This window comes from Sphaeramia orbicularis, chromosome 9, assembly GCF_902148855.1.
Source record: "Sphaeramia orbicularis chromosome 9, fSphaOr1.1, whole genome shotgun sequence".
Taxonomy (NCBI): Eukaryota; Metazoa; Chordata; class Actinopteri; order Kurtiformes; family Apogonidae; genus Sphaeramia; species Sphaeramia orbicularis.
Genome location: NC_043965.1, coordinates 22,208,661 through 22,228,239, shown reverse-complemented (window position 1 = coordinate 22,228,239; position 19,579 = coordinate 22,208,661). Strand labels below are relative to the sequence as shown.

The window sequence follows — 19,579 nt, the reverse complement described above, 5'->3', positions numbered from 1 at the left end:
TAAAATACAAAAGAAGGAAAATATAAATACTTCAGAGAATATGTAGTTAACAGTAAATTCAATATGCTCGGTAATATTTTCTCATGAGTCTCAGACCCTTGAGTTCCATCAAATTGAATGATTAATAAATGTATTAAACGCACTGAACACACTTGCAAAGGGATAAGAATGTAATCCCAAGAGTTTATCTCATGGCCATGAAGTGAACATCTCTACCACTGTCACACTCTCAACATAACATGAAAAGTTAAAGATAAAATCCTAATACACTGGGGTTAACCTTTGCTGACGGTGCTGTCTTCTAAGGTGCACTGGCCAGGAATAGAAGGACACCATGGTGCATTCTGTCCATTATTTACCATGGAGGTGTTTTGCTGACCTCATTTTGCACTTGAGTTGAACCTGACAAAAAAATGCCCAAGTGGCAGAAGACGGGAGACATTCTGAAAATCTAAGACCAACTGTAAAAAAGTTTGACATATCCTCAGCGAGCAGAACTTATCATATCAGCAAAAGGGGATTATTTGGTTTTTATTGTTGTTAATGACTGTAGAGTAGAAGTGCAACTGAATGTACTGTATTGGGCTAAAATGTTCTGAACAATCTCATGACATAATTACTGCTTAAATAATTATTAATTACTCAAGGGGGCATTGCTGGGCCACTCCATCCTTGGCTCTTTCTTACCTTTGTTGGTATGGGCTTGTCGCTGTTTACCATGTTGGTATGTCACTTCTATTACTATTGTTGGTATGTGATTATAGTGGATTATAAGCGAGGTTATTATCAAAAACAAAATGATGAAAACTAGAATTGAAAAAACATTTTCGTTAACTGAAATAAATAAAAACTATAATTCAAAGAAAAAAATGATAACTGAAATTGTATTGTGTGCTTACAAAACTAACTAAAACGTGTAAAAATTATGAATAAAATTCCCTTTGTTTTCGTTTTTGTCAACGTCGGATTGATACGAAAGCGATTTATTTCGCTCTAGCAGTTTTATCTAGCGGTACCATATGACACTTCACGGTACGTCACTTGTCGTTTAGTCGTCTTCTGGTCCCCACTCTACCTGGAAATATGGAGACTAAAGTTGGGAGAAAACAGCAGAGTCCTGCCTGGGATTTATTTGAATACGATGGCAAAGAAGGTAAAATATATGACAAAACTAAAATTAATACTTAAACTAAACTAAAGCTAAGCATTTAGAAGAAAACGAAAACTAATAAAAACTAGGAAACTTGCTCTAAAAACTAATTAAAACTAACTGAATTAGAGAAAAAAAAGTCAAACCTAAATAAAACTAAACTATAATGAAAAATCATTTAGATAGTTACTAAGTATAATATACATCAGTTTTCCTAATCTGTTTTCTATTGGTTATTTACATTATTAGGACTCTAAACAGATGTTACTATATCATTAAGGAAGCAAAAGTAATGTGTTATGTTGTATAAATGTGAGATGGGGGTGGGATTTAAGAAGTTTTCTTTCTCCCACTCCTTTTTGAGCAGTACATATTGAATTTATTTTGTTTTTACTGGGGTACATGACAATTGCTGTTTTGTCTTGATCACCTTTATTTATTAATGTATTTGCTCTCATATTAGTTCCTTGTACACATAAAAATGTTAATTTTTTTTCTTCTGCTCAAAACAAATAAATGAATGAATGACATGACCAAACATGGAGACCACACAAGTAAAAAGTAAAATGATATTTATTTTGAATGCTAAACACATATGCCAACAGTTTATCCATAATGTGCAGATGTGTAAATGTGTCTATAGTTGTAGATGATGTAGAACAAAAGATAAACCAAACCACCGACAGCCCAAGTACCGCTATATTCACAGGAGCCTAGGTGTCGATAGGCCACGCCCCCAGATCACAACAAACCACAGAACACAAATTGGACTTATGGCATGGGAGTGTCACAGCCAAATACACAGCTGTTCCTACTGCAAAACAAGACGGCAGGAAGATATAATGTAAATAACGTGGTAATAAAACTGGTTGAAAATAGTCGCTTTTCCACTGACCCTCAAATATGACTTGCACATAAAAATTTACCCAATGGAAAAATGACAATTCTGCCAAAAGTCTCATTTTTCGATTACAACTTTTTGCGCTGGCAAGAGGTGGTTTTTCGGGCATAGCGCAAATGGTATATCATGCAAAACTACAATGGCAAGACCTTTTTTCTCAACTAGAGTCAGGTGAATTAAAAAAATCGGATATTGACGTACATTACAACAAGTGAAGAAGAAAAATGTTGCCGTATGTGTGAACACACCAGGAAACCCAGTCATTTTTTAATTTAATACGAGATAGAGAGGTAATATATGATAATAATGAATATATCTGTAAATCAACACTATATTTACATTTGTCGCCATGTTTATGGAATGACTTCTCATGTCATCTCACGATTATGAATAAACAAATCATCGCATTTGTGAATTAATGGAAAAACCGACATTACGCACTTCTGTTTTTTCGACATTTAGTAAATATCGGTAAAGTTTTGCGCAGATGTCCAATGGAAAAGCGACTAGTGACTTTACAGGTGTTTGATGAAGTTTGTTTGTCTACGTGGGGAAAGTTTATCAAGTGTGATTTTTAGACATAATGTTACATATACAGTATAAAAATAGATAGCCATGTAATTAAGTCCTGGGATTGGATGCACTAGACCATGTCCTGACATGAGTCAGAGGGGTGTCAAAGGCCTGTGTGATTCCTCCCAACAACTAATGACTCTAAATCACCACCATTACTGTTCGTTTAATTAGCCTGTCTGTTGGAACTGTGGTAAACACTAATGAACAAAGTCTATAAAGGGTGTGTGTGTGTTGGATTTGGGGAGATATGGAGTGTACTGAGGGATGTAGACCGGTATCTGTGTGTATGCAGTGTTTGTGTAATGTGATGTTTTGCTGAGGAAACTGAGGAAATAAGGTCATGACTATTTCAGACAGCGATGGATTATAACACTTTGGTCATTCAATAATGAGTAAAGCCTGGTCTTACACAGATGCTTCGCAGAAACAGCAACACAAAACACAAGGAGATCTTTTATCTCATTATGAGAAATGTGTGTATGTGTAAATATAGTTTTGGTTCAATATGAGACTGTGGTGGGACACAGACTACAGTAGTCTGCCAAACTGTAGGTAATTAATGGGAAACACTGGTGGGTGGGTGTGAAAGAGAGACTGTGTATGTGCTTTAACATTATTTTGGGCCAATTTTTTAGCTTTATTCAATACAGACTATGAATAAAAAACAAAACCATGCAAAACCACTTCCTGTAGCTACATTTAAGGGACTTTTATGACAAAAAAATAAAGCACAATGTTGATTCTAATAACAATGAGTTTGTAAAAATGATTACTGGAGTATATAATTCTAAAAAAATAGGACCAATGGCCCTGTAGCTTACCGGCCAAATTAAAAGCTTTGGGAAATGTATCCAGATGCCATTTATTATCACCCAGTTATGTGTATTTATTATATTACAGAAATAGCCCATGTTTTGGTCATATTCTAATCAGATCTGTAAAAAATCCAAATTCCAACTTGATATCAATGATACTTACTGATTTATTGCATCGATCCACCTCCTATCTCTTATAATGGGAAAATTTGTTAAAGTCATACCAAATCCAGAATATGATCCGGATCAAAGTAATTTCAATACCTTGTGTTGACATCATCATAAAGAAGCTGTATACCAAGTTTGAAATCAATCAGAACTGTAGTTTGGGAGAAAAAGACGGTTGAAATGTTTTCCCCATAAGAGCCCATGTTAAATTTTCTGTAAGTTCCCGGATCCAGAAGAAGATCCTGATCAGCATGTGGCCATTATGTTCTGGTCATCTCCCCATCAGGGCTGTACTGTAGAAATTTACACTGGATATCATTTATATTTACTGAGTTATTGCATCGATCCACTTCCTATCTGTTATAATGGGGAAATTTTTCAAAGTCACACCAAATCTAGAATCAGATCCAGATCCAAATAATTTCACTAACTTTTGTTGACATCATCATAAAGAAGCTGCATACCAAGTTTGAAGTCAATCGGAATTGTAGTTTCGGAGAAGAAGACGATTGAAATTTTAGTAACGGACAACAGACACCGCCGCCGGACGCCGCATGACGATAATAGCTTACGGCCTGTCAGTCGGTAAGCTAAAAATACAGAATTATATCTTCTCTTTACAAACAGTTAATGGGGAAGAGAGGTTGTAACACTTTGGACATGAAATATCGAAATGGGAAAAAGAACCAGGAATGTGTGTCTCAGAAGAGGAATGGGTCAATATCTGGAGAATTCAACAGTCAACTACTTCTTCAAGAATATGGAGGGAACATTGCCAGAAAAATATAATTTGATTTTTCATAACTCCTAAAATTACAGCTAAATTTGTGAGAGAATGTGGAGATGTCAGTGTAAATCATGTACATGTCTTTTGTTTATGTCCTAAACTTACATCATTTTGGGATAGTGTATATTCAACAACTGTTATGATATTAGCTTATGCAATATGATGTATTTCAGATATATTATTGGTAATAATAGAGTTAAAAATGATAGATTTTTGTTTAAAAGACAATTAGCAGCCTGTAAAAAGGCTGTTACCAAAAAATGGTGCAGATTAGAACCGCCTACAACTAACAACTGGATACAAACTGTGAATGGAATATTTGCGATTGAGATTCTGACCCACAGACTGAGGACTCAACTAGAGCAGTGTCATGATAAATGGGAGAAATGGACAATTTTCATTTCACCGTCACCTTTCTGTGTGGAGTTTGCATGTTCTCCCAGTGCCTCTGTGGGTTCTCTCCAGGTACTCCAGCTTCCCCCCACCATCCAAAGACATGCACTGATAGGTTATTCAGTTAATCGAAATTACCCATAGGTGTGAATGTGAGAGTGATTGTTGACTGATTGATTGAAATCTTTACTTTGAACATGTAGACAGTGAATTCAAAACAAAATCAACCAACATAAAAGGTTGATAAGTAAACAAAAGAAAAAAAATTAATTAAATAAATGAAATTAAACATGCTTTAAAAGGAGTAGGAAGAAGTAAAAACTTATATACTCCTACCCCCGATCTCTACACCTTATGATCTCTATATAATAATAATAATAATAATAATAATAATAATAATAATAATAATAATAATAATAATAATAATAATAATAATAATAATAATAACAATACATCGGTTTTATATAGTGCTTTTCTAAGTACTCAAAGACACTTTAAAATAAGCAGCCAAGGGACGAACACACAACAAATGCCTAAAACAGATAGTTAATACAAAGTTATTATTTTATATTAATATAATAATAATAATAATAATAATAATAATAATAATAATAATAATATAACACATCCGTATTCCTATATACACTAATATAATAATACCCATTTACAAATGATCATACCAATATCAGCACTGTCAGATATTAATAAAAACTAAAAAACAAACATAAACCAAAAACACATATACATATATAATATAAATACATATAATATTCTATACTGTCCTATATAGTAATATAGTAATAATATATTCATATATCTATTTCTAAACTAGATATTATCAACACATATGTGGCAAAGCGCCACTCTGAACAACAACTTGCCCCCCACCCCCCCAAGCCCTTTCCCCTCTATATTTTGTAAAAATCATTTGTTTGTATTTGTTTTGTTTGTCTCTGTATGTCAGCCCTGCGATGAACTGTTCATGTAGACCACAGGGAAATGTTTTCAAATCCATAGTTCCATTTAAAAAAGCTTAATATCACTCCTTTAACTTAAAGCTTAACCGAACACCACCTGCACTCCTGGGACATAGTGCACAGTGTATCATGAAACGCTATATTATGTGAAGGTTCCTTTCCACAGATACGATCTGACAGTTTACTACTTAAATCATAAGTGTAGTGTTCCAGTAGTAACATGCATGTCAGGTGAATTCATGTCTGCGCGATAAGAAGGTGTTATCTGCAGATGGGGAAGAAGGTGCACATATGTTTTTGGGTATTCTCAGGATATAACAGCACGGGAAAAAAAAACAAAAAAAAAACAATAGGTTGCAGATTAGCAGCCTTAGCAGTGTGTGCTGGCAGACTGTAGACCAGTGGTGAGCATATTACTGTAAGATTTCAGAATGTAAATCCACAGAGCAAAGTGGTGTCATAATGTGCTTCCTTCTATTTGACACATACTCTAACACACACATACACAACATCAAGACGTGCATAATCACATATGCATGAGGCATACTGTGGGAGTGGTGTGAATGTGGTGACTGACATTAAGCTCAAAGGGCAACTGTTATGATGGATCAGAGAAATGCCTCTGTAGGGATGGATGGATGGATGGATAATAACATCACATTGAACTTTATGCCCTCATAAGCCTCATAGTCAAACTAATTTAAGTCTGTTTTTAGACAGAAAACTGCCACAGCAATGCTTGAGGTGGACACTGTGGGCCTAATTTACTAAAGGTTTGCGGGTGGAAAAACGTGTACAAACTCAAATGTGCACGCAAAAACATGTTGAAGCTTATGTACTTACAGGACGCACCGATGGTTGAGTCTCTCAAATGGGCAAAATAGCTCACGCAACCCATTTAGCATGTTTGCCTTGATGAATATGCAATATGGGCATTTCTGACAGAATGCGCAAAATTATTGGGAGGAGTAAATGCAGATCTTTATTTAGCGCGCAATGTGATTTACCACGTGATTTACCATGGCTCAGATGGTAGAGCGGGTCGTCCAATAACCGAAGGGTTGGCGGTTTGAATTCTGCTCCATCCATGTCCTGTTGTGCCCTTGGGCAAGACACTTCACCCTCCTTGCCTCCAGTGCTGCTACTCACACTGGTGTATGAATGTTCAGTGGTGGTCTGAGGGGCCGTAGGCGCGAATTGGCAGCCACGTTTCCGTCAGTCTGCCCCAGGGCAACTGTGGCAACAAATGTAGTTTACCACCACCACAGTGTGAATGTGAGAGTGAATGAATAATGGATCCTCTGTACGCGCTTTGAGTATGCGTTCATAGAAAAGCGCTATATAAATCGAATCCATTATTATTATTATTATTATTATTATTATTATTATTATTATTATTATCATTATTATTATTATTATTATTATTATTATTATTATTATTATTATTATTATTATTATTATTATTATTATTACCAAACCTGAAAGTGATTGTGGTGGCTGATTTTGCGTCTGTATTTAGTGCGTCTGAAAGGCAGGTTTCAACTGGCACAGCTTCGCGCAGAAGTTTCTGCAGTTGTGGCGAGGAGGCGACATAGTCACAACCAAAGGCAACGCAGAGAAACAATCCATTCTGATCACATCAACACTTATGAAATGACGGAAGAAAAAACAAAAACAAAACACAAATTGACCTCCCCTTCATATTCATGAGTACTGGTGTGTCCCAGAGCAGTTTTTATTGTAGCGTACTGTCTCCATGATGACAACCAGTAGTAGCGCACGCAAAATCCACATTTAATTAAGACGGTCTCCAAGACATTGCAGCTGTTGTTATTTGCACAGGCAATTTTACTTGATCACCCATGACACGCAAATCAATAGCACGCACATTTTTTTGCACGAGCAAGCATATTTGTGCCCATTATTTGTGATCTAAAGGCGGCCATACACTGTGCGATTTTAGAGACAATTTCTCACTTGTGCGACTCTTTCTGGGATCGGACCAGATGTGCTTCTAATCGTGTGTTGTGCTTCGTGCAGTGTACATGGGGTAAGGAGAAGCCATTAACACCTCACGACCAGCAATCGTGTGTTCGCAAGGAAAACGGAGCTGTTTGAAATCCTGCTCGTTCCTTGTGAGGGTATCGCACTGTCACAGCAGCACCACGAGCCGATGTGCCTCAAATTCTCACACTGTGCATGCGTGAACACAGAAGCGTACAGTAGCGTACAAGCTAACAGTAGCTGGCTTTTGGCCTAGTGCAATGTAGCAGTTGCAGCTTACCTCTAGTTCCCGCTGTAGGATTGACAGCCCATACTGTCCACGTCTGGCCAATCAGTTCCTGCACCAGACACATCATCTTTTCTTCTTTTTTGATTCCCCGCAGATAACGGCACATATTGCCAAAGTAGCTCATTGGTTTTTGTTTAGCACTACCATTTCGTGACTCACGCCAATACACAATTGTCTATGCACTTTTACGGATTCCTTGGTATTTTAACGTTGTATTTCCGGATACAGTACTCGAACATATCGTACGTCCTCTGGTGTATGGTCCTACAGTGTGAGCAGTCAGGTCGCATATGAGCATCGGTCCGTACAGTGTGAGAACATGAATCATGAGCCTGACTTTACGATTGATTCGCACAGTTTGAGATGGAGCTGCGTGCAACGATCTAAATAATCGCACAGTGTATGGCCGCCTTTAGCAAATCAGGCCCTACGTATATGTACAGGCTACCCTGTAATATAAACTAGAAAGCTTATATGTTATTGCAAAACATTTCTGATAAGATAATTAAATAAAATGCAACAATCTATAATTTGAGAAATGAAAGAAGTATTGGTTTAATGGTCGCTCTCATCTTGATGTAACTGTAATTGTCTACTTTTGTGTCCAGCACTCAAAGCGCCGTTAATTCATGATCTTCCCTCTACTTACTCTATCAGCATTTCTTTTCTATATCTGCACTGACCCCCAAAGAGTCTTTCAAAAATCTTTTAGCTGTTCCCACTTTGTCAGATATTCTCGTCTCACTTTATAATTGTCCTCCAGTTTACTTAAGGTAGAATGAAGGGCTTTGAGATGATAACAGTAATCCGATTCCCTCACCTCGAGTCTCAGACATAGATGTCTCATCTCCCTGCACATATATACAGACATAGAAACACAAATTAATTATAGTGATCACAAACACAATGGAAGAATCAGGTTAATAACATGGTGCCCGTGTGAGTCATAGCAACATAGCACAGCGTTCTTTTTTTTTATGTGTACAGATACAGCACCCATGGCTTCAGTGTTGAGGAGTGCAGTGGTAGAAATGTAGCTGTGTGTGTGTGTTGGAAAATGTCTGTTCTATGGGAATGTGTCAAGATTTTCACAGCTTGTAGTTGCATGTTTAAGTGTAAAGCTTGGAAATGCCTAGTTTGGAGGGCGGGCTGTAGGCTATTTGCTTGATTTGATCACAAATAGCCCATGAAATTGAATTATGCAACTAATTTTCAATTTAGAGCACTTTATTCAATAGCAACGCCTACTCTCCCTCTTCATGCTTCCCCCACAATGTGCTTAGGCAGTATCTGCATGTGCATTAATATTTCTTAACATCACATGCACAAAAACCACTGCTCATGTACTAAGAATTAAAATGTATAAGATTTAACCCTTAAAGTTAAGTTAAAATCACCTACTGATGTAAAATCTTTAATAACTTCTGAGCCAATAAACCTATTAATAAGTATAAATAATTGGTGTAAAATGCAGTTTGTTGTCTTTTCATGGTCATCAGAAATGACCCATTTGGATGTTCAGAGGCTCTGTAGTGAACGTGGAAACACCGTCATCTTCTACAGCATTGATCCACCAGTAAAACCCATGGAGTTGGATCAATGACAGTGAATGGATACACTTGGTTTATGTTTAGTTATTGATATTTTTGCTGAAAAAGCCACTTTTTCTTCTGTTTTCTCTGTTTCTAATATAAGTTCCCTCAACTTTATTATGAGCTTTTATGAACATGTACATGATCAGTAAATTAAATATAGGAAAATAACTGATTTTCACTGAAAAAGTGCAAACCAAGGATGATAATATTGGAATAAATGGTGATGAATCACTTAAGAAAGGTTAAATATAAGAAAAAAATCCTTTGGGAGCTGCCACAAAAGTAGCGCTGGGTCTTTCTGGGTTAAAAATCATAAAAAAAGTTGCCCTATGTTTGGATGTAGTCTCATTTCACCAAAATAACAGTAAAGTCCTCTTCAGACAGGACCTTCGGGGACTCACCTTTGTGTTTGAATGGACACAGCAAGGTTATAATAGTTTTGGATTTTTCATCATAGTAGTATCGTTTCATTATGTGTATTGTGGATCCCCGGTAATCTATAAACCCAATTTGGTATGAATTCAACCAATAATTTTGCTGCTACAGACATGTGAAATTTTGCCGATTATAAGTAAATGGGAAAAAAATAAGATTTTAAAAATTCATTAAAAAATTTTACTTTGACCTACTGTTCCCAAAATATAATCAGATCTTTTCTGGGTCACTTGCAAGTTATAAACCCAATTTGGTATGAATTCAACCAATAGATTTGCTGCTAGTGTGTTAACAAACAAACAAACAAAGAAACAAAGAAATAAACCAAACCAAAAACAATACCCCTTGCCTCCCTTTCAGGGGGTGGGGTCAAAATGACAGACATGGCAGATTTGTGCAGGATTATGATAACAGATGTCCTAGAGGTCCATGGGTAATATTAGTTCCATGTAAATAGGGCTTGACACTCTGTTTTAAGAACAACTCTCAAGGTGAGGGGATGTGTACATTTGGATGACGTTATGCTGTGTATATGATACACTTTAATCTGAATGTGTATTAATATTGTCAATCCTTGGTGTGAGCAGGTAATAATAATAATTGAATTGAATTGAATACACTTTATTGATCCCCCAAGGGTGAAATTCAAGTGTGTACAGCAGTTCAAGACAGTATGTGTCAATACAATAGAAAAATGAAGAGATAAAAATATAAACAATATAAACAAGTGGCTAAAGTGACAAGAAGTACCAATAATAATAATGATAAAGCAGCAAGTGTGCAGTAGGTGACTTTTATAAATGTGCAAGTGACACTGACAGATGTAACAACTGTTTAGAGCAGGATGTAGTTCAAGCCGTGCTGCTGTTGTACAATCTGATGGCGGTTGGAACGAAGGAGCGCCTGAAACGTTCAGTCCTGCACCTGGGTGGGATAATCCGCTGGCTGATAATAATACATACAATAATACATTTTATTTGGTGGCCCCTTTCAAGTCACCCAAGGTCACCTTACAGACGATAAAAACATAAAATAACAACATCAACCTAAAAACAAGGGGCGACACGGTGATGCAGTGGTTAGCACTCGTGCCTCACAGCAAGAAGGTCCTGGGTTCGATTCCAACACCAGTCAACGGGGTGGGACCTTGTTGAGCCGCATTATGTAATAAATTCCCATTACGTAATAAAAGTTCAAAATGTAATAAGAATGTCACGTCATCTTGTAATAAAGCCGCGTTATGTAATAAACTGACACATTTTATAATAAACTACGTCAACGCATTATATAGTAAATTTTTTCACATTATGTAGTAAGTTATTACAATTTGAGAAATTTATTACAAAATGCACTTGACACATTTTTATTAAAAAAATGTAATAACATGGTTCATTATGTAATAACAATCCAAATTAATATAATTTCAGAGCAATTTAGAAGAAATTAACCACAGGAGCTACAGGTACTGTAATCAGAACTTTAACCACACAGTTTAAAGATTAATTTGGCACATTACATTTTCCTGAAAATAAAAATGTGTCAAGTGCATTTTGTAATAAACTTCTCAAATTGTAATAATTGACTAAATAATGCGAAAAAATTTACTACATAATGCATTGAGGCAGTTTATTACAAAATGTGTCAGTTTATTACATAATGCGGCTTTATTATAAGATGACGTGACATTCTTATTACATTTTGAACTTTTATTACATAACGGGAATTTATTACATAATGCGGCTCAACAGACCTTTCTATGTGGAGTTTGCATGTTCCCATGTCTGTGTGTCCAGGTACTCCAGCTTCCTCCCACTCCCAATAGGTTAATCAATTCATCTAAATTGTCCATAGGTGTGAATGTGAGAGTGACTGTTTGTCTCTATATGTTCAGCCCTGCGATGAACTGGTGACTTGTCCAGGGTGTACCCCGCCTTCGCCCCTATGTAGCTGGGATAGGCTCCAAGCGACCCCCGTGACCCTTGTGAGGATAAAGTGCATTCAGAAAATGAATGAATGAATGAACCTAAAAACAAGTGTGGTGTACAGTGTCCAGTCTAAGTGAATATACCAGTTTGAATAGATATATCTTTGCCAAAATCATCCATTTTTTCACTGATTTAGTCAGTGTTCAGGAATGAACTGTGAGCAGATGGATGGAGGTTTTTACAGATGCAAAATGTTGTGTTTGGTCGTTCATTCAAACAAATATAAGGCTCTAACACACAGGAGTGGGAGGCTGCGGGTCAGTCCGTCTTCTCCGTGTCTGCTTTGTGAATTTGAGAGAACGGTTACTTTTATTGACACAGAATGATTGGATTTTCCCTCAAACCACAGTGTTTTGTGATCCCCTGACTTCCAAGAATGAGAACCAAACCGAAATTAAGCTTTTGTCGAGCTAGTCAGTGAGGTCAGACTGATCCCTGTGGTAGCATTAAGGGAGCAATGCTCAAGTGACTTTTACCTGTCATGCTGGTATTGAGTTTTCAACTACTGTGTCACTTCAGCCTGGGACCACCAGATCGCAATCACACACACACACACACATGCACACGCACACACACACACATACACACATACCGGCTTGGCAGTTGTTGACGCATACAGCTGTAGTGCTTTGTTTGTTGTGTTTGTGTGAGTTTCTGTGCATTAGAGAGCGAGCGTATTGAACATTTCCAAGCCCAAAGGAGTCATGTCGAGTGTTAGGAGTCTGCCCTTTCGCTAATTAGCCTCAGACATCTGTCCAGTCGGCTGCCACAGGGAGATAATAGGACAACTGGAAACACTTGCATGAATATTTGCAGTGTTCGATGTGAGCGTATTTACTCTAAAGCACACATTTTTGCAGTCACATCACAAAAACAAGTAGATTTTAAAATAGATAAATAAAACTAAGTGGAAATGGAGAGGGCAGTACAGCTAGTAAAAAAGACAAAGTGAACAAAAAGTGGTAAACAACTGCCTTTGCTTTAACTTTGCTTATTATTCCAATTTTTGCTCTGCTCCAATAGAGACCAAACAGCAACACAGGCTAAAAAAAACATTAAAAATCTGCAGTATAGAACTTCCTTTTTCTTTTTTAATTTATTTATTTTTAGCTTTGTTCTGATTCAAAGTAAAGTCATCTGTAGTATACAGAAGCAGAAATGAATGCATGAATATTTGCAGTGTTTGATGTGAGCGTATTTACTGTAAAGCACACGTTTTTGCAGTCACATCATAAAACAAGTAGATTTTAAAATAGATAAATAAAAGTACGTGAAACTGGAGAGGGCAGTAAAGCTAGTAAAATAGACAAAGTGAACGAAAAGTGGTAAACAACTGCCTTTGCTTTAACTTTGCTTATTATTCCAATTTTTGCTGTGCTCCAATAGAGACAAAAACAGCAACACAGGCTAAAAAAAAAACAATAATAATCTCCGGTATTTTTTTTTTTTAGCTTGTTCTGATTCGAAGTTAAGTCAGCTGTAGTGTATAGAAGCAGAAATGATTGCAGATAGAGGCTGACGAACAAGAAAAATTAAGGCGGAAACACTTGCATAAATATTTGCAGTGTTCGATGTGAGCGTATTTACTCTAAAGCACACGTTTTTACAGTCACATCATAAAACAAGTAGATTTTAAAATAGATAAATAAAAGTAAGTGGAAATGGAGAGGGCAGTAAAGCTAGTAAAACAGACAAAGTGAACGAAAAGTGGTAAACAACTACCTTTGCTTTAACTTTGCTTATTATTCCAATTTTTGCTGTGCTCCAATAGAGACAAAAACAGCAACACAGGCTAAAAAAAAACCATTAAAAATCTGCAGTATAGAATTTCCTTTGTCTGTTATAATTTATTTATTTTTAGCTTTGTTCTGATTCAAAGTAAAGTCATCTGTAGTATACAGAAGCAGAAATGAATGCATGAATATTTGCAGTGTTTGATGTGAGCGTATTTACTGTAAAGCACACGTTTTTGCAGTCACATCATAAAACAAGTAGATTTTAAAATAGATAAATAAAAGTACGTGAAACTGGAGAGGGCAGTAAAGCTAGTAAAATAGACAAAGTGAATGAAAAGTGGTAAACAACTGCCTTTGCTTTAACTTTGCTTATTATTCCAATTTTTGCTGTGCTCCAATAGAGACCAAACAGCAACACAGGCTAAAAAAACCCAATAATCTCTGTTACTGAATTTCTTTCTTTTTTTTTTGCCTTTGTTCTGATTCAAAGTAAAGTCATCTGTAGTATATAGAAGCAGAAATGAATGCATGAATATTTGCAATGTTTGATGTGAGCATATTTACTCTCAAGCACACGTTTTTGCAGTCACATCATAAAACAAGTGGATTTTAAAACAGATTAATCAAAGTATGTGGAAGTGGAGAGGGCAGTAAAGCTAGTAAAATAGACAAAGTGAACAAAAAGTGGTAAACAACTATGTCTCTGTTCTTACTTTGCTTTAACTTTGCTTATTATTCCAATTTTTGCTGTGCTCCAATAGAGACCAAACAGCAACACAGGCTAAAAAAAAAACATTAATAATCTCCGGTATTGATTTTTAGCTTTGTTCTGATTCAAAGTAAAGTCAGCTGGAGTACATAGAAACAGAAATGAATGCAGATAGAGGCTGACAAACAAGAAAAATTAAAGCAAAGATTGTGTTAAGCGTCTCACTCTGTCATCCTCCTTCCTCTTTTATACCTTGACTGTGTTGCAAGTATGTTTCCTGTGGACAGAATGTTTTACGGCAGCCGTCTGTGTTATAATGATGAAGTTTTATGGAGACTGTGTGAGAGATTAAAGCACTATTAGCTACGCTCCGTCACCCTCTCCAGCTGTTGCCTTTTGTTTACGGCTAAAAAGTGTTTTATGACACACGGTGCTATAGTTACCTAGACAATTATAGCTAATGATATATGAGTGGAACTGTATTTTAACACTGAGCGTGCAGGAAAGAGGGGGATGGAGACAGAGGGAGGGAAAGAGATGGATGTAGTCACAGACTGAGAGGTGATCAATTAAAGACGAGGTGACGCCGGAACACGATAAAAAAAGATCAAACTGAAAATATGACATGTGATTTGGGAGGGAGAATAACACAGGTTTACACTAGTATTCTGATAAATGCCACTTATAGTTGGGGATTTTAACTCTACTATAAGGGAGTTATTATTAAAAAGCTTTATAGGAAATGGATTAAGTGCTGTCACATATGTATGTTTAAATGTCAGTGTGCTCTTTCATGTGCACTGGTGGCATCATTTTTTAAGTTTCATGTCATTTTGCAGTGTTTGTTATTCCACTGAGTCATTCCATTTACTGTAATGGTTTATGTAGCACTGTTACTGCAGATTTTTAAAATAAATTACCCGAGAAAAGTTTCAATGAGTACACATTCGCATTATATTTTATTTGTTTTATTTTTATTTTGCTTTTTTATTCTTCTGTACAGCACTGTTTTTTAATCATACGGCTGTTTTATGTCATGTCCCTTAATCTGTTCTTGTATTTTATTATTTTATTTAGCTTTTTTTTTGTTCTTCTATACAGCACTGTTTTTAATTGTACAGCTGTTTGTTTATTTATTTATTTATTCATTTATTTATTTATTTTTAAATTACATTAACATTTACATAAATATGTACTTACACGTAAGGAACCACACAGACACAATATCCCCAAAAAATTATACAACAAACCTGTTAAACAAAAAAGTGAGAGAGAAAAAAAAACTCAACAAAAAAAAAACAACAAGATAAATAATATTATCAAGCAGCTGTTTTATATCCTTAATCTATTATTATTATTATTATTATTATTATTATTATTATTATTATTATTATTATTATTATTATTATATTCTTTTAATTTGCTTTTTTTATTCTTCTATACAGTACTGTTTTTAATATTACAGCTGTTTTGTGCCCTTTGTGTATTCTTGGATTTTATCATTTTATTTATTTATTTATTTTTTATTCTTCTATACAGCAGTGTTTTTAATTGTACAGCTGGTTTATGTCCTTTATCTATTCTTGGATTTTATTCTTTTATTTTGTTTTATTTTTATTCTTCTGTACAGCACTGTTTCTAATTGTACAGCTGTTTTGTTTGTTTTTTATTATTATTATTTTAAATTATACATTTACTTAAATATGTACTTAGACATAAGGAATCACACAGACAATCAAAAAACTAGAAAAGCACTCAGAGAGCGCAGACCTCCGCCAAGGCAGATCAGTGCCCCCCCCCCCCCCCCCAATCACCACCAAAATTTAATCATTTGTTCCTTGTGCCAGTATCAATATTTCCTGAAATTTTCATCCAAATCTGTCCATAACTTTTTGAAAGATCCGGATCAGTCTTTGTCATTTGATAGAACACCCCATTGTAAATCCCTGAGTCAAACTGCATGACATTTGCACAATTCCCCCATATTGTGATTTCCACCATAAATATTAGTCCCATATTTATTTTACCTATATTTTAAGATTCCTTGACCATGAAAACATACCATTAGCAACTGGATTCATAATTATATCCTTATTAGTTCAGTAGTTATTCACGAAAATCACATTTCTCGTAATGGCGGTTTTCTTCTGGATCTAGCTCCTTAAGTATTAAAGCTACATGAAATCCGGTGGCATACTCCCGATGCGGAACTGACTGAGCTACACGATGGCGCTTGTCAGAAATTTCTACCTTTAATATTAAAGGCACAGTAGGTCAAAAAGTAAGGGCACCCCCATTTTTTATATAAATTGAGGTAAAATCCGCCTTCTGGATCAGATCCGGATCAGCCTTTGAAATGTGATAGAGGACCCCATTGTCAATTCCTGAGTTAAATTTCATGAGTTTTGGTCAATAATTAAGCGAGATATTGGGAAATGAAAATTTTGGCCCCATTTACCACGATGTTAACGAAAATTTCAAAGTGATCCAGAATCCAGGATTTCTTCCGGATCACCCCCAAAAGTTAATCATTTCTTCCTTATCCCATTTCCAACAAACCCTGAAAATTTCATCAAAATCTGTCCATAACTTTTTGAGTTATGTTGCACACTAACGGACAGACAAACAAACCCTGGCAAAAACATAACCTCCTTGGCGGAGGTAAAAAACAAAAACAAACTAGAAGCACTCGGAGAGTGCAGACCTCCGCCAAGGCTGATCAGTGGCCCCCCCCCGTGGGCCCCCCCATGCCAAGGAGGTTATGTTTTTGCCAGGGTTTGTTTGTTTGTCTGTCTGTCTGTTTGTCTGTCCGTTAGTGTGCAACATAACTCAAAAAGTTATGGACAGATTTTGATGAAATTTTCAGGGTTTGTTGGAAATGGGCCCCCCCGTGGGCCCCCCCACCTCCGATCACCACCAAAATTTAATCGTTTCTTCCTTATCCCATTTCCAACAAACCCTGAAAATTTCATCAAAATCTGTCCATAACTTTTTGAGTTATGTTGCACACTAACGGACAGACAAACAAATAGACAGACAGACAAACAAACAAACCCTGGCAAAAACATAACCTCCTTGGTGGAGGTAATTATACAACAAGCCTACTAAACATAAAAAAGAGGAAAAAAACAAAAACAAAAACACAACAAAAAAAACAACAGCATGGTTTTTAATTATACAACTGTTTTATGTCCTAAATCTATTCTTGTATGTTATTCTTTTATTTTGCTTTTTATTTATTCTTCTTTACAGCACTTTGGTCCACTGTGATTGTTTTAAAGTGTTTTACAAATAAAGTAGAGAGAGACAGAGATAAATCACTTAACAAATGTTTAATGGAGATAAAAAAATAAAAAAAATTCATGTGGGAACTGCCGTAAAAGTAACACGGGTCTTTATGGGTTAATTCCCTTCTTCTTACTAGTTACATATCATTATCCTGCGTCCCTTTATGTTGACTAAATCCTAAATGTGATGTGTGTTTTGTTGTGTTGCAGGTGGTGGAGACCAACCTGGTAGCCTTTGATTGTCACTGGATCCTGATAAATGAGGTGGGTGCTATGATGCGGTTTATATATTTTGTCTTGGATTCAGCTTATTGAGTCCAGGCAATATCACTCAAATCACTCAGATATCTTTTGAAGGAGGGAAAAGTAAAACAATTTGATTGTTTTTGCAGGATGTCCAAGGTCAATTTAGTTCATTTCATTTAAGTTTTAGTGTTTGCAGCCAAACACCACAGTAAAGGCAACTCATCGTGTATTAAATGAATAGTGAATAAATAAAAAATGCATTTGCAGATATAAAAGGTGACTTTGAAGGAATTTTTTTTTGAGATGAGAGAGTATTTCAGAGTCTGAAATCAACAATTCAACAGTTTTGTTGAATAATGAAAACAGACAAGCAGTGATAGATGAAGTCAGTGTTATATTCCTCACAGTATACAGCCTTTATCCTGTGGTTTTATGTTCATTGCGGAGTCATTAACACTGATAGGAGGAGGACTGTCGGTCATAAGGCAAACATAACTATAAGAATTAACTTGGATACTGGCCATAGAGTCATGTCGCTTTATGAAAACTGCCTTTTATAAAAACCAGGAGGATCATCTGAGTGTGTACAGGGTGGGGAAGCAAAATTTTACAATATTTTGAGGCAGGGATTGAAAGACAGTGTATGACCAATTAGTTTATTGAAAGTCATGAGAATTTATTTGCCACAAAAAAATTGACATATTAGAAAATATTTTTATTCTATGTGTCCTCCTTCCTTCTCAATAACTGCCTTCACACGCTTCCTGAAACTTGCGCAAGTGTTCCTCAAATATTGGGGTGACAACTTCTTCCATTCTTCTTTAACCCTTTCATGCACAGTGGTCACTACAGTGGACAGTTATTCTACAGCTGTTCTCTTGTATATTCATGGATTTTGTTGTTTTACTTGCATATCAACCAACACAGTGGATACTTTTGCACCATCCTATAATACACTGCAATTCATACCATTACTGTAACATTCCTGTTCTTGATAAACCTGATCCGCAGAAATATATTTGAGTGTAAATCAATTGTTAGTTGTTATTAAACTGTAATTAACGTTTTTTTTTTGTTTGTTTGTTTTTTTAAGTTGTTGCGTTTTGTTGTTTTTTGCATATTATTTGAGTGAGTAATAACTACTATTATAGTATGTTAAAATGTGAGAAAATATCAGATTAGCAACATTAAAAAAACATTTATTTTGTAGTTTTCACACATTATGACAGTAAATGCATGTTTCTTTGCTTCAAAAATTAAACACATAGTGTCCAGCTGAGTGGACATTGTTGTAACTCCATGAAAAATAGGTTCATAAAAAAAAAAAAAAATTCAATCACATTGTTTTTTTCATGCCTAAAGAGGAATAAAAACACTCAGGAAAAAAATCTCGATTAAGGTTCTCATAATTCGTGCATGAAAGGGTTAATAGTATCTTCCAGACTTTCCCGTAATAGTTTTGCTCATAGTCATTCTCTTCTTTCCATTATAAACAGTCTTTATGGACACTCCAACTATTTTTGAAA

The 19,579-nt window shown here is 35.7% G+C and overlaps 1 protein-coding gene across 1 annotated transcript in view; it reads left to right on the top strand.

Annotated features, from left to right (window-relative positions):
• Positions 1-19,579, top strand: part of grid2 (glutamate receptor, ionotropic, delta 2) — a 905,841-nt gene that overhangs the window by 637,252 nt on the left and 249,010 nt on the right. The window contains exon 5 of the mRNA XM_030143377.1: positions 18,018-18,071. Within this exon, the coding sequence (XP_029999237.1) occupies positions 18,018-18,071 (54 nt within the window). The remainder of the gene's footprint in view (positions 1-18,017; positions 18,072-19,579) is intronic.